Source organism: Bombina bombina, chromosome 3 (genome assembly GCF_027579735.1).
Source record: "Bombina bombina isolate aBomBom1 chromosome 3, aBomBom1.pri, whole genome shotgun sequence".
Classification (NCBI taxonomy): Eukaryota; Metazoa; Chordata; class Amphibia; order Anura; family Bombinatoridae; genus Bombina; species Bombina bombina.
In genome coordinates, this window is record NC_069501.1 from 616,125,885 (window position 1) to 616,143,198 (window position 17,314).

The window sequence follows — 17,314 nt, forward strand, 5'->3', positions numbered from 1 at the left end:
TGTATATGTGCATATGGCAGTGTATCTGTGTGTGCCTGTGTATGTATGTGTGCATATGGCAGTGTATCTGTGTGCATTTGTGTGTGTATATGTGTATATGGAAGTGTATCTGTGTGTGCCTGTGTGTGTATATGTACTTAAGACAGTGTATCATTGTGTGCCTGTGTGTAAGTGCATATGGCAGTGTATCTGTGTGTGCCTGTGTGTGAATGTGTGCTTATGGCAGCTTATCTGTGCATATGGCGCTTAGTAAGATTTTGAGAGGGCCTCTCACTTTAATGAATAAGTTCAATATTTTAACATAGGGTCTGAAGATAACTTTCTCACTGTAGAGACCTTTGAATTTAGTGTTAGGCACAAGGGCAGCAGCATGAGAATGGGCGAGAGTTCCTAAGGTATATAGTAAGGCCTTATTAAAGTCATTTATATACATGGATAAGCACAAATAAAGGGACCTCCTAATGCAGGGATGACAAGCTCTAATTTGTTACATTACTAACCAATGTCCTATGACCAAATGTCTTATGACCAAATATCCTATGACCAAAACTCATTGTGACCAAAAGTCCTTGTTACCATTTAACTATGACCATATGTCCTATGACCAAATGTCTTACGACCAAAAATCCTAAATCCGTGAAACAGGAAGTCATGGTTGAACAATTTCCTGTTCCTAGTCACCCAGGTGTAAAATATCAATGGGAAAATACTTCAAATAAATTTTTCTCATATGAATTCATAGGGATACAAATAATTGTGCCACACATATATTTAACCAAGATTTTTTTTTTTTTTGGATAAACCTGTGTTGTGTTTGCAATTGTTTTCTATCCACGAGACCCGAGTATTTTTCTGTATTGTTTGAACAAAATCAAAAGATTAAACAATAAAAACAAATTTTCACAGCCTTCTTTCCTCATATTTACCAAGGGTGCCAATATTAGTGGAAGCCACTGTATATAGATAGATATAATACACACATATATACAGTATATATATATATATATATATATATATATATATATATATACATACACGTATATCAATATACAGTATGTGGCATATCTATCAAGCTCTGTATGGAGCTTGAAGCCCCGTGTTCAGGCTCGCCAGAAACACCAGTTATGAAGCAGCTGCTCCATGACCTGTCCGCCTGCTCTGAGGAGGCGGGCAGACATCACCGCAATTCAACACGATCGAATGCAATCGGGTTGATTGCCACCCCCCTGCTAGTGGCTGAATGGCCGCAAATCTGCAGGGAGCAGTGTTGCACCAGCAGTTCACAAGAGCTGCTGGTGCAATGCTGAATGCGGAGAGGGTATTATTCTCCACATTCAGCGAGGTCTGTCGGACATGATCCGCAATGTTGTATCATGTCCGACAGGCCTTTCATAAATAGGCCCTATGTATCAACAATAAAGCACTGAAGTGCAAATATATATATATATAAACATATATATATATATATATATATATATATATATATATATATATACACACAGAATATATATATATATATATACATATATATACATACACACAGTAGATATATATATATATATATATATATATATAAATATAAAAAACTGATGTTTAAAATCCACATAGTATATATCATCAGTAAAAGTCATAATTGCAAAGGATCTCTCTCTCATTCTCTCTCTGTCAAATCAAAAGGATTTTTGTATAATAAGCTTTAAAAGTTTTTTTTTATAATCAAACCCTCATTTGCAAATTATCTATGTACAAATAGATGTTTAAAAAAAACCACATGTAAAACTTTCATTCCATTTTGCAAACTGCAAGCAGCTCATGCATACACCCCTTTAAAAACCTAGTGGAACCCATAATTCTGGTTTTCTTTGCTGTGGCCAACAAGGTACAAATGTAAATGAACTTGTACCATGATTTGATCACTGTATAGATTGATGTATTTAAACTTTCTGTGGGAGAGTATATTTATAGTACAATGGATCCAATAACAAGTACATTCTTAGCGTGGGTGGGTTAGCGCATATTACAAGTTAAAAGTCAAAAAGTTAGTGCGCAAGTGAAACTTGATGTGTGCTAACTTCAGGACTTTGGATATCGCGACTAACTTCTTCATCTGATAGATTTCAATGGAGCGCGCTGTTCAAAAACACTTATCGCTTTTGTACTAACCCAAAACCGCATTAGACCAACTGCGCTAAAGCCGAAAGTAGATATGAATATTTAACATTCCAATGTTCTTGACAAAATTTATATCAAATATTTTATAAAAAAAAGTGTATATATGAGTGTAATACTCTATTTGACTGTATTTATGCTGTCTTTGGTGCAACTTTTTTTTTTCACCCTTACATTTTACACTAGATTTTCAGGTGCGCTAAACAGTTGAGCGCAAATTATGCTTGCACGCGAGCATACCTGTTACATTTCAACTGGTAATATGCACACTAGTTAGCGCTGTTGCGACATTGCTTATCAGGTCTAGCACTAACAATAGCACACCACTTGTAATCTAGCCCAATGTGTTTTATTTGTTATTATTGTAGCATTCATACCACTGTAGTTTAATAGTAGTAGAACTAAGCTATTTTCCAGCTTTATTTATGTTAGCATGCCTATTTTAAAGCAGACTGTGTGGGACCAGAACATACTCCTCTGTCAGATTATATGCATATTTTATATAAATTAGTTCATTACCAGATGTTAGCATTAATACATATCACTTGCTTATAGTGTTGCATATTCACTGCAACTGTTTTGGGAATCATACAATGCAAATGTGCCCATGTGAGATCTCAGCATTGGATAGAAAATCTCAAGAGTGAATCATCTCTCGTCTTCAGCTCTCTTCTAACCAAGGGCTTCCTCTGGGTGGAAAACTCTCTAGCATGAGACTAGGAAGTCTGTGCCTCCGGGCAAACGAAAAAAGCTTATTGCTCCACCATCTTCTCTATCTTCATTAAAAGCAATGTGTAATTATGACTCAAAGGAAAACACTAAACACTAAGGACATATAATATTCATCTTTATACTTTTTAGAAGCTTTGCATTAAACTTGTAGTAACCAGGATAAAAGTTCAGAAAATATCACAATAAATAGCTTTAGCAATATTGTATGATATAAATGTTTTGTATATTAAACAGTTTTGACCATAGTCTGATAGAATACCTTTATAAACATTTTAAAGGCACAGTAAACACCTAGAATACTGTTAAATTAAGCTTGTCCCAAGTTCCATAGAGAGGCCAAAAACCATACTGTAACACAGATTTTCTCCAAATTGCTGCAAATCGAATACCTAGCTTGCACAATTTTCATCAATATTGACAACCTAGCTTACTGATTTAGCTTTTTGGCCTTTATAGATAGTGGGCTAGATTACGAGTGGAGTAGTTGTTTGTGCTCGCTTTTTAGTGTTAAAGCCACTAGATGCAGTTGTTTGTGCTTGGAGATTCCTGCTTGTATTACGAGTTGAAAGTAAAAAGTTTGCGCTCTCGCGTTCGCAAAGTCGCGGTAACAAATAGAATTTGAGAAATTACGAACTCAAAATTGCATTCCCCCATAGACTTTAAAAGGAGCCAAAAAAGTTTTAAAAAAACCTGACACCCACAAGTCACGCAAACATGATCGCGGTTAATTAAAAGTGCAACATAAGAAGAAAATATTGCATATTTCATAATCCAATGTTCTGCACATATCAGAATAATGCCTATTTATTGTTAAATAGATATTTAAATATACTGTATATAAACATATAAATACATATGTACATACTTAATATATCAATATTTAGACATGCATTTGTATGTATCTCTATGTTAAAGCCCTTTAACAGTCTTTTTTCTAATACCTGAGACCTCATATCTGAGCCCTTATAACTTTTTATGCATTTTTTTTAAAATAATGTTTATTAGATAGTGCAACTGTATATTTAAATGTATTTTGATGTGTTTTGTGACACTTTTTAGTCGAGTGTAACAGTTGACCAGAGCTCTGAGGATGCAGTAATCATTCTAGCATAAATCGCAATTGCGCTCATGCATTCACATTTAAATTCAACTTGTAATACGAGAACAATTTAACGTGTGTATAAACGGCTGCAAAAAACAGATATTGCTCACATGCAAACAATAGGGCGCCACTCGTAATCTAGCTCAGTTTGTGGCAAGAACATTTTTTTATGTAAAAGCACAAAAACTATTTATATATTCCAACCCAAATGTATTTGTAAGTGATTTTGTTTAAGTATCTCTTTTTAAATTTAAAGTGTTATTGCACTGTGATACTAATCCTAATACTAATTTGTATACACTGAATGGAATCTCCAAATTTGTCATTAGGCATCTTCATATTGGCACCTTCACTCAGAGTGGCTCCAGACTAATTTAGTTCTGCAACATTACAATATGTTAAAGGGATATGCTACTGGGATACTGTATGTCTGGGAGGTTGTTTGAATAAAGGCTGCTTTTGGGCACCAGTGGTGAAAATCCCAGCCTGTGTTGAGGAGGCATGACTGATTGACAGCTTGTAAATACATTTTTCTCAAAGGAACTAAACCTTCAGTCTCCATATAATTAAATGTAAAATGCAGAGGCATATTTCTTACAGCAAAACCTCCATTACAATACTGTCTCCTGTCCCAGATTACAGCCTCAGACAATAAAAATATTATAAGATAATAGAACTGCAGATCTCCAAGTAAAAAATGGTATCCAATGAACATGAGAGATGGCCAGCATAGTAAGCAAGTAAGATTTTTGCAAAAAGAGTGGTGTAACTATGAAAAAAGCCATCCAGTATAGGTGTTAACAGCTAGGAAATGTAAGCAATTACTTGCATAAGCACAAGCCAGTCATAGCTGGCTATGGGGTTTCCAATCAACATACAGATGTTCAGACAAAAACATGTCACTCAGGCACACTGCTGAATATTCCAAGCAACATTTTCCAGATGCAAATGAGGCAATGTGTGAAATAAATTCTCAAGACAACAGCTGGTTCTTGTGGCCATATTGTTAACATATGTATGCAACTCCTACTTAACTAAAACCTCATCCCTTACTTTTAAGATATGATCTCATTATAGATAACAGGTAACAGTTTTTTTCTTACTCTGTATTAAACATATACTGTATATTGCAAGGTGGTCCATTCTCTAATTAAGTGGTTCCAAATCTTTTTTGTGTTGCTATGATTTTTACTATAACCAGTTAGACTTTATAGTGATGGTAGCAAGAGGATACCACAGCTAAGGGTGTCATAAGGGTGTCAAAAGGGAGTCAAACTCCAAGGTGCCACTTTTGTTGAGTCAAGGAACTAGCTTAAAAAAAAACCTCTCTGAGTCAAGAAACACTGGGCGTACAATTCACCAATTCACTATGGTCTCTCTGGATTCACCATCCTCTCAAGCTTGTCTAGCCTATATTATTTTAGCAGGTTGATTTACTAAAAAAATGAAAGATGAGTAAATTAGAGGCATAGAATAATATATGAACTGGAGACGTTGTAAAGACCTTTCAGATACATGAAATATATTAAAAACAGAAATGGAATCAATTAAAAAAATAAAATGCACTTTGTTTTTCCAGAAAGTTATTAGTTAGTACTTCACCAGTAACTTTACGTTTCTAATCAAAGAAGGTAATAAAAAATAAATACAGACATAAAGGACCAGTTATATGTGAAACATCTTCATGGTATGAAGGAATCCATTTAGAAATGTATAAATCATTTAAAGGAACACGTAATCAAAATTAAACTTTCATTATTCAGATAGAGCATGCCATTTAAAACAACTTTCCAATTTACTTCCATTAACAAAATGTGCACAGTCTTTTTATATTTAAACTTTTTGAGTCACCAGCTCCTACTGAGCATGTGCAAGAATAAGTGTGTTTGCATTTGTGAATGACTGATTGATGTCACATGGTACGTGTATGCATTTGTGATTGGCTGATGGCTGTCACATGGTACATGGGAGTGGAAAAATACATAACTTTTAAAATTGTCAGAAAACGAATCTACTACTCATTTGAAGGTTAGACTAAGTGCTATTGCATTGTCTTGTTATCTTGCTTTTGTTGATTATGCAAATCTACTGTGTTGACTGGTCCTTTAAACCAATGACTCACAATTCTGGTTAATGCTATTTAATTGCTTAAAGCAATAGAAAGGTCAAAATAGAAATGTGCATGGGTGTATTTCAATTGTAAATAGAAACTTTCCCCCCCAATATACTTCAATTAGCAATAATGCTATTAGTAAAAGTTATTACTGTGTTTTTTTCAGCAGCATACACAGATATGCTATGAGAGCCAGCGCACCAGAATTCAAAAACCAAACCTAGTCAGCAGTGGCTTGTAAGACACAAATTAAGTCTTTACAGTTAAATACTGTTCTCTGGGCAGGCATGGGCCCCTATTTAACAAAGGTCTGTCGGACCTGATCCAACAGTGCGGATCACACTCTCCGTATTCAGCATTGCACAAGCAGCTCTTGTGAGCTGCTGGTGCAACGCTGCCCTCGGCCGCCAGCAGGGGGTGTCAATCAACTTGATCGTACTTGATCCGGTTGAATTGCGGTGATGTCTGTCCGCCTGCTCAGAGCAGGCAGACAGGTTATGGACAGCAGTGTTTCTGGTGAGCCTGCAGGCTTGCCAGAAACATGGGCTCTTAAGCTCTATCCGGAGCTTGATAAATGGGTCCCATGGTGTTTGAATACTGGTGTTTAGATAGCACAAATTTCAACCATACATTAATATTGCAAAATGACTTCATATTCAATTTGATCAAATTAAAATAATGCAGTGGAGATGCACAGCCTTCATTGTAGCATTCAGGTCAAATCTTGTGTAATACTTACATATTCATCTTAACTCATGAACATTTGGGATTTAATTGTCAGTTCAACAAACTTACCCTGGATTTGCAAGACACTAATGAAAACAGACACATTAGCTGTAAAGATATAAGTGATACAAAAAAACAATTTGCTGTAATTCATGGGTGGTCACCTTTGTTTCTAACTAATAGTGGCAGAGTTATTTTTGTTCCTCAATCTTCCACAGCCAAGCTTGAAAAAAATACACCTACCTCTGTTCATGTTTCAAAAGATTTTTTTTTTATTTTTTCTCATTTTTAAACAAATTGTAGGCATTTTTAAAACCCAGTGCTGCCTGACCCCTATCCTTCTGCTTCGCAGACATGAAACCTCAGGACTCAAGAGAAGGGGCTCATCCAAAGTCTTGCCGGGCTTACCTCTGAACTCATTTAGCAGTCTGTGAAGGCTAGGGAGGTGTCTCTTCCAGCCCATACCAAGGTGACAGGAAGCGGGGGGAAAAGTAGGGATGGCAATAAAACTGGAATGAAGTGGTCACTTGACAAGCAAGGCCCAGGAAAAGGGACAAAGAATGTTGTGTGACGTGGACAACACGTGTAGTGCCAACATTAGTAGCTTTGAGCCACTAGTCTCTTTCATACAGAAAAAGGAAAAAGTGATTTGTGATCCTGGATTTACATCTCCAAATTCAGGGAATATCCTCTTCACATGAAGAGCTACAAATCCCTGTTTCCAGTGCCAGTTTCTAAATTTGTTTTAGAAGTTCCTTGATGTCCAATAATTCTGGCTCCACTTATTGATTATTGTTGCAAAGATCCATGTGCATCTTGATCATGTCCCTGTGGACATCCATTGCCAACAGTTATGTAAAACTCCATTCGCCATTCCTAGAGCACCATGTATCTGCTTCTCTGCTGTATAAAACTCTTGCGGACATCCAAGAGGCAAGGAAAAATGTACATGAGGAAGAAAGTGCTTTATACCTCAGTCTGATAGTCCCCATCGGACATATCCATAGAAATACGAGGAGGCTGGTCCCAATCTACACATCGTAGGCCCAAACGATCATGGATCTGGGAAGATCGTGCTCTGTAACTATCCCACACTTTTTGATGGGGTCCTGCTGGGCTTGTCTTCTCCTAATGGGCCAACATTGGAAAGTGGGTTAGTGCATAGAAATATGACAGGTTATTAATGGACAAGAGAAAACAATACATTTAATCTCTTCAGATGTATTCAGTTGTAGGCCCTATCTAATCCACTTGAATTAAATTTGAATCAATTAATTTACAAATGGAACACAAAGAGATTTGTAATGATGATGACTATTCCAATCCAAGTAATGTATCTTATATGACCCTTTGCAGGGTTTTCTATTCAATGCCATTCCTTCCTTTCCATTACAAAACCTGGTTATACTCAGGTTTGCCAATGATTTTGGACTGCTGGCTGTTTGCACAGTTTTTACTAATAGTAAGTATTTTGTGTATGCTCAATTCACACATTAATAAATACAGTTTTAAAGTTAAAAAAATAAAAAAAAGATACCATCACAATTTTGATTCCAGTTCATTTTAGATGATGACAATTGGATAACTGTACAAAATGAATTGATATTGTTAGTCAATTAAAACAAATTGCACCCAGATGCATATGGTAGTCATTATTTATTAGCTGTCATGGTTTGCTTGCAGTTTTGCATGCCAAACCCATTGAAAACTATGCAAAAAGTCTTATTTTTTTCATATGCTTAACAATATTGTTTATGCTCTTAATAACTGATTCAAGTGATTTTACTAATTTAAGTTATAGTGCTTCTAATTTATTGGAAAAAAATAAAAAAAATCTGTAGTATATATATATATATATATATATATATATATATATATATATATATATATATATATTATATAAATTCACATATGGGATAGCACCTCAATGTTAATCCAAATATAAGCAATATATTTAGTGCATTCAATGCTTGGGATAAAGGACTCCTTCAAGAACTGGAAGTCAAACAAATATTATATATCAATATAGGATATGCCAGCCCTTGAAAATAATATATATGAAAAAAATACTGCAAAAGATGAGCAATAATTATGAGCAAATTATATGATACCAGCAAAAAGTGACCAATTTTAATATGCCCAATGTACATACAAAAAGTGATGCATCAATAATAAAATACAAAGACTAGGCGTCCCCAGTCTCAATAAAATCAAACACCGCTAGTCCTTTAGGGAGTTTCATACGTTGAAATACATTTTTCAAAATCTTCATTAACATCCAAAATTAGAACTGGAATGTTTTTTACTTCCTGAAAGTGGACATTTGTTGTCTTTCTTGCGAGCCAGTTTTCATGTTGCTCATGTAGCCTCTCAAGATAGATTTGCTGCACATTCATTTCCTCCTCTCTAGCCCTCTTCTGAAGCCTCAGACACCCAGGGCGTGTCTTAGCAAATAAAGAAAAAAAAAAGAGTTGGACATTCTGTCCTTTACAGGGATAGGAACTAGCTGCTAACAAAACAGGATACTAATTAGGGATGGGCGAATGTTTCGCAACATTCGAAAAACAGCACGAATTTTAACACATTCGTTCGAATCGAATTACGAATGTTTACATAACATTCTAACATTTGATTTTCGAATGTTCGGTTTCGAATTTTACGATTACATTAAAAAATATTATTTTCGAAAAATTCGAATTTAGATTGTAATGGCATTTCTAATGCTTTTTCTTTAAATGTAATATTCGAATTATGCAATATTCGAATTCGAAAAATTCGAATTTAGATTGTAATAGTATTTCTAATGCTTTTTCTTTAAATGTAATATTCGAATTATGCAATACGTTTATTCGAATTCGAAAAATTTGAATTTAGATTGTAATAGTATTTCTAATGCTTTCTCTTTAAATGTAATATTCGAATTATGCAATACGTATATTCGAATTAAAAAAAATCGAATATAGATTGTAATAGTATTTCTAATGCTTTTTCTTTAAATGTAATATTCGAATTATGCAATATTCTATATGGAAACATTCGAAATGATATATTTGTATCTATTATGTATCAATTTACTAGATTCCCGCCCTACCACATGAACTATTGAACTTCTGAATAGTATTTGTTAAATAGAATGTTAAATTCGAAATTTCAAATGTGGACATTCGATATAATTATAAACATTCGAAATCGAAAGTGACATTCGAAAACTGTAAATAACATTCGATTTTCGATTTTTTAAGAATATTCGTTCTTATCAACATTCGGATTTAGAATTAGAATTTCGGTAATAACATTTGTTCTACATTCGAAATTCGAAAATTTACACATTCGCCCATCTCTATTTGAACTGCGTACGTTCAGGTTGATGATAATTTGTTTCCATATAGGTTGAAAGATGTTTTCTCATAAAATTTGGAGGATTTTGAACACTTCAGAAATATATTTTTTATTTTTTACTGAAACCAAATTTAAAATTCTTTTGTACATTTCCTCATAGACAAGAAAATGAACATACAACTTTAAACGAAAATCAGACCATCAAACCGTTTCTCAAATCTACAACTTCAGATTTGAAGTCTAGTGGAAAAATGAAGGCTAAATTGCTATTTGTAGAAGGAAATATTGTAGTAGGAAAATTACACATTGTTGTGACTAATATCCAGAGTAAACCCAAATTGGAGCTTGGTTACAGAACCATTGAAGTGGCAGAATATTCAAGGAACTACGGCACAGCCACAAGATTTGTCTCAGGAAATGGGGAATCTACTACAGTTAAAGCATAAGGATCCTGCAAGATGGTCTTACACTTTTCAGACACTTTCTTGTTTGAGTCATTTTAGAATTCAAATAGAATCACTGCCAGAACAGTTGCTGATAATTAAAGAGCCTGTCCAGATATGTGAGAGGTCTATTTACAGTGAAAGGTATGTGTTTACACTGACTCTTTTAGAACTGGGTCACATGAATGCAGTTGAGTGGGCTATGTATCATGAATGGCATTCTTTTCTTATGCAAGAGTTTGACAAAAGGGTTCCTTTGGATGGAATTGTGTATCTTCGTGCAAATCCGGAGAAATGCTTTGAGAGACTTCAGAAAAGGACTAGAGAGGAGGAAATGAATGTGCAGCAAATCTATGTTGAGAGGCTACATGAGCAACATGAAAACTGGCTCGCAAGAAAGACAACAAATGTTCACTTTCAGAAAGTAAAAAACATTCCAGTTCTATTGTTGGATGTTAATGAAGATTTTGAAAACTTAGGGACTTTCTCTTACATATCAAGCAGTTATCTGCACTACATGTTTATTTCTACATATGAGACTTCCTAAAGGACTGACAGTCCTTGATTTTATTGAGAACGGGGATGCCCAGTCTGTGTATTTTATTATTGATGCATCACTTTTTGTATATATATATATATTGGGCATATTAAAATTGGTCACGTTTTGCTGGTATCATATAATCTTATATTATAAAAGGCCAAGTGTGTTTGTCCTAAGCTGTCATGCGCAGTAGAGACAGCACAAGGACAAACACACCTGGCCTTACCCGACAATCCATGCTGTTTGCGGCAAAAGTGGGTTTGACCGGGTAGGAGCATGGGCGTGGCCGAACGGGCCCGTGGGAGTAGACGGGCGTGACCGGGCATGGTCGGGGGCGTGGTCTGACGTGGCGGGGAGCGTGGGCGGGCACGGTCGGCGCGACAGAGAGGGGAGAGAAATAGAAAGAGAGGGGAGAGAAATAGAAAGAGAGGGGGAGAGACAAAAAGATATAGGAAAGAGCTAAAGAGAGGGGGAGAGCAGAAGAGAGGGGAAAGTGCAGAAAAGAGGGGGGAGAGAGAGTAAAAGAGAGGGGAGAGAGACAGAGCAAAAGAGAGGGGGGAGAAAGGGCAAAAGAGAGGGATGGAGAGAAAGAGCAAAAGAGAGGGATGGAGAGAGAGAGCAAAAAAAATTAGAGAGAGACAGAGCAAAAGAGAGGGGGGAGAGAGTGCAAAAGAGAGGGGGAGATAGAGCGCAAAAGAGAGGAGGGGAGAGAGAGAGTGCAAAAGAGAGGGGGAGAGAGAGAGCACAAAAGAGGGGGAGAGAGAGAACACAAAAGAGAAGGGGAGAGAGAGCACGCAAAAGAGGGGGAGAGAGAGAGCGCAAAAAAGAGAGAGAGAGAACGCAAAAGAGAGGGGGGAGAGAGAGCATAAAAGATAGGGGGGAGAGAGAGCAAAAGTGAGGGGGGAGAGAAAGCAAAAGAGAGGGGGGAGAGGGAGCAAAAGAAAGGTGGAGCGAGAGAGGAAAAGAGAGGTGGAGCGAGAGAGAGCGCAAAAGAGAGGGGGAGAGAGCGCAAAAGAGGGGGAGAGAGAGTAAAAAAGAGGGGGAGAGAGCAAAAGAGAGGGGGGAGAGAGAGAGCAAAAGAGAGGGAGGGAGAGAGCAAAAGAGAGGTGGAGTGAGAAAGAGCACAAAAGAGAGGGGGGAGAGCGCAAAAGAGAGGTGGAGAGAGAACAAAAGAGAGGGGGGAGAACACAAAAGAGAGGGCGAGAGAGAGAGAGCAAGGGGTGGGACCGCTGCACTGCAAAAAATAGCCTGTGTGAACAGGCTTTAGGACTAGTTTGCTTATAAATTGCTTATCTTTTGCAGTATTTTTTTCATATATATATTATTTTCAAGTGTATATATATAAAGGGGTTTATAGTATTTAAGCACTGTTATTTGTAAAGTTTGGTTATCTGAGGAAGGGGAGCGTGTCCCCAAAGCCTCACATCTATTAAATCACTTTATTTGAAATGACCAGTGAGTGCCTAGATTACAAGTGGTGCGCTAACTGTAGCCCAAGTGCAATTTTATTTTTAGGCTCCAAGAGCGTCTTCAGCCTCTCTAGCCTCACTAGTCCTTATGTTATTAAATATTATTTAATAGCATAAGGTCTGGTGAGGCTAGAAAGGCTGAAGACGCTCTAGGGAGCATAAAAAAAACATATTGCATTTGCGCTACAGTTAGCGCACCACTCGTAATCTAGGCGATAGTGTAGTAAGACTTTTGAAATTATATTGAATGTTGAAGGTAAAGTGTAAATCCATAATGCTCACCTACTTATACCTCATTGATATAAGGTGTATATAAAGCCCAGGAGGAGATATGTATCTCTGTGTTAAAGATGAGTTGAAATTCCTTTTGGATCTTTTTCACAAATTACTTTCTCTCTGCAATGGATGCTTAAAAAAGGGAATTGCAGGATGCGTCAATATCGAGGCATCACTGCAATCGCTTCCAGCACTTACTAACTGTCATTTTTTGCAGGACGTACCTGGTACATCCTCGGTCGTTAAGGGTTTAAAACAGCCAGCAGGTTATTCCTATCCCTATCTTTATGTTTTCTAATAGGTAGCAGAATACAAAATAAATTAGCAATAGAATCACCTACAGATTAGAAAGAGCACAGATTGTTTCTTTCAAACAATTTTTCTTTTCTAACTAGCAATATTTTATTTTATCCCCTTGGATTTTTAATAAACTTTAAATTGTGTTGGTGTATTCATTCGGATATAATAAATGAATATCCATTTTTCGTTATGAATTGAAACAAATGCACATCTCTAATATATGTATGGTGGAGAGAGAGAGAAATAATTTAAAAACTAATTGTGTAGTTTATAAACACATCTAGACAGGCCAGAAGGCTTGTTTTTCCCACAGAAAACCTCTGAATTACATTGTTTCCAATGCAGCAAATGATTATGGGTAAGATGTGCAAATGAGGTTCACAATGACTCACTTTTTTACTTCAAGTCTGCTTTTACCCAGACTCCCTTTACGCCATAGCATTGCTGTTCACACAGCTTATAAACTTAGCTACGGTTAGTACAGTGATTTCATATCTTACCCAGAATCCTTTGCTGCATCGGAAACAATGAAATTCAGAGATTTTCTGAGGGAAAAACAAGCCTTCTGGCCTGTCTAGATTTGTTAATGAACTACACAATGGGGCCTATTTATCAAAGGTCTTACGGACCTGATCGATCCGACAGTGCGGATCAGGTCCGCAAGACCTCGCTGAATGCGGAGAGCAATATGCTCTCCGTATTTAGCATTGCACCAGCAGCTCACAAGAGCTGCTGGTGCAACCCCGCCCGCCAGGAGGGGGTGTCAATCAACACAATTGTACTCGATCGGGTTGATTTCCAGCGATTCCTGTCTGCCTCATCAGAGCAGGCGGACAGGGTTATGGAGCAGCGGTCTTTAGACTGCTTCATAACTGCTTCATAACTGCTGTTTCTGGCAAGTCTGAAGACTCACCAGAAACACAGGCCCACAAGCTCCGTTTAGAGCTTGATAAATGGGCCCCATAGAGTTATTTTCTCTATATTTTGTGCTTAGTGGAGGATTTTAAACTCACTTTTCGCCTCCTCATAATTTTAAATGTTGTATTTCACTCTGCAGTGATTCAAACCTACTCCCAGTTAATGAGTGGCAAACATCACAAAACAGGCTGTCCTGGGATGGTTCTGAATCACTGTACTAACCTTAGCTAAGCTTATAAGCTGTGTGAACAGCTATGCTATGGCGTAAAGGGAGTCTGCGTAAAAGCAGACAAAGTAAAAAAGTGAGTCATTGTGAACCTCATTTGCATATCTTACCCAGAATCCTTTGCTGCATTGGAAACAATGTAATTCAGAGGTTTTCTGTTGGGAAAAACAAGCCTTCTGGCCTGTCTAGATTTGTTAATGTACTACACAATGAGTTATTTTCTCTATATTTTGTGCTTAGTGTAGGATTTTAAACTCCCTTTTTGCTTCCCCATAATTTTAAATGTTGATATATATTATTATTATTATTATTATCGGTTATTTGTAGAGCGCCAACAGATTCCGCAGCGCTATTAACAAAAGCGGAGTAAAAAAAAAAAAAAAAAAAAAAAAAAAACAGTTATAGGGATCAAATGGGTAGAGGGCCCTGCCAAGAGTTGCACTGTTGTAGTCAGCTCTTGAGAAGGTGATCAACAAACAGCTGGACTCTTAAGCTTACATGCTAGGGGGGATAACTGGATAGCAATGGAGGAGACGAACTGGTATAAAGTAAGGTTAGCGTAGGTTGTATGCATCCCTGAACAGTAGAGTCTTTAGGGAGCACTTGAAGCTTTTAAAACTAGAAGAGAGTCTTGTGGAGCGAGGCAGAGAGTTCCACAAGATGGGAGCCAGTCTGGAGAAGTCCTGTAAACGGGAGTGTGATGAGGTGACAAGAGAGGAGGAGAGTAGGAGGTCTTGAGCAGAGCGAAGGGGACGGGAAGGAGAGTATCTGGAGACAAGATCAGAGATATAGGGGGGAGCAGTGCAGTTGAGGGCTTTGTATGTCAGAGTGAGAATTTTGTGTTTGATCCTAGAGGCAAGAGGAAGCCAGTGAAGAGATTGGCAGAGAGGTGCAGCAGATGAAGAGCGACTTGTAAGGAAGATGAGTCTGGCAGAGGCATTCATTAGGGATTGTAAAGGAGCTAAGCGGTAGGTGGGGAGACCAGAGAGGACAGAGTTGCAGTAATCGAGACGGGAGAGGATGAGAGAGTGGATTAAAATCTTAGTTGTGTCTTGTGTAAGGAAGTGTCTAATTTTAGAGATGTTTTTAAGGTGGAAGCGGCAGGCTTTAGCCAAAGTCTGAATGTGAGGAGTGAAAGAAAGATCTGAGTCAAATGTGACCCCGAGACATCGGGCATGCGGGGTAGGGGTAATGATGGAGTTGTCGACAGTTATAGAGAGATTGGGGGTGGAGAGTTTTGAAGAAGGGGGGAAAATAAGGAGCTCAGTTTTGGAGAGATTTAGCTTGAGGTAGTGAGAGGACATCCAGTTGGAGATGTGAGAAAGACAGTTAGTGACACGGGTTAGCAAGGAAGGAGAAAGTTCTGGTGCAGAGAAGTAGATTTGGGTGTCGTCGGCATACAAATGATATTGTAAACCATGGGACTTTATTAGGGAACCTAGTGATGACGTGTAGATTGAGAAGAGAAGGGGACCGAGAACAGAGCCTTGCGGTACTCCGACAGAAAGTGGTGACGGGGCAGAGGAGGCCCCAGAGAAGGCAACACTAAAGGTACGGTTTGACAGGTAGGAAGAGAGCCACGAGAGGGCTGTGTCACATATGCCGAAGGATTGGAGGGTTTGAAGCAAGAGAGGGTGGTCAACAGTGTCAAAGGCTGCGGACAGATCAAGGAGAATAAGCAGAGAGAAGTGGCCTTTTGATTTTGCTGTAAGTAGGTCATTGGTAACCTTAACAATTGCTGTTTCTGTGGAGTGATGGGGACGAAATCCAGATTGCAATGGGTCAAGAAGGGAGTTTATTGTAAGGAAATGGGAAAGGCGTGCATAAGCTAGTTTTTCGAGAAGCTTTGATACAAGAGGGAGGAGGGAAATAGGGCGGTAGTTGGATGTACATATATATATATACATACAAATAACAATGAGGATACACATGAACTGTAACCAAACATGGTTTATTTAAGCAGCTGAAGTGAAGCACTATTCAGTGTACAAGGCAGGTGCAAAGGAATCTGATGCATTTTGTGCATGCTCAGATGCGCTTAGTGTATATATATATATATATATATATATATACATTTTTCTAAATATTTTATTATATCTTTTCATGTGAAAACACTTAAGAAATTACACTTTGCTACAATGTAAAGTAGTGAGTGTACAGCCTGTATAACAGTGTAAATTTGCTATCCCCTCAAAATAACTCAAGACAGCCATTAATGTCTAAACCTTTGGCAACAAAAGTGAGTACATCCCTAAGTGGAAATGTTCAAATTGTGCCCACAGTGTCAATATTTTGTGTGGCCACCATTATTTTCAAGCACTGCCTTAACCCTTTTGTATAGAGTTCACCAGAGCTTCACAGTTTGCCACTGGAGTCCTCTTCCACTCCTCCATGACGACATCATGGAGCTGGTGGATGTTAGTCTCCGACCTTCCATTTGAGGATTCCCCACAGATGTTCAATAGGGTTTAGGTATGGAGATATGCTTGGACAGTCCATCACCTTTACCCTCAACTTCTTTAGCAAGGCAGTGGTCGTCTTGGAGGTGTGTTTGGGGTCATTATAATGTTGGAATACTGTCCTGTGGCCCAGTCTCTGAAGCTCTGCTTCAGTATGTCACAGTACATGTTGGCATTCATGGTTCCCTCAATGAACTGTAGCTCCCCAGTGCCAGCAGCACTCATGCAGGCCCAGACCATGACACTCCCACCACCATGCTTGACTGTAGGCAAGACACACTTGTCTTTGTACTCCTCACCTGGTTACCGCCACACACACTTTACACCATCTGAACCAAATAAGTTTATCTTGGTTTCATCGGACCACAGGACATAGTTCCAGTAATCCATGTCCTTAGTCTGCTTATCTTCAGCAAACTGTTTGTGGGCTTTCTTGTGCATCATCTTTATAAGAGGCTTCCTTCTGGGATGATAGCCATGCAGACCAATTTGATGCAGTGT

At 37.8% G+C, this 17,314-nt stretch overlaps 1 protein-coding gene and 1 pseudogene across 1 annotated transcript in view; one reads left to right on the forward strand and one right to left on the reverse strand.

Annotated features, from left to right (window-relative positions):
- Window positions 1-7,090: 7,090 nt before the first annotated feature.
- Window positions 7,091-17,314, reverse strand: part of ADGRB2 (adhesion G protein-coupled receptor B2) — a 540,900-nt gene continuing 530,676 nt past the window's right edge. Inside the window, exon 29 of the mRNA XM_053707236.1 lies at window positions 7,091-7,970. Coding sequence (XP_053563211.1) covers window positions 7,809-7,970 — 162 coding nt within the window. The 3' untranslated portion in view covers window positions 7,091-7,808. The remainder of the gene's footprint in view (window positions 7,971-17,314) is intronic.
- LOC128653758 (deoxyguanosine kinase, mitochondrial-like) lies at window positions 10,240-16,206 on the forward strand (annotated as a pseudogene).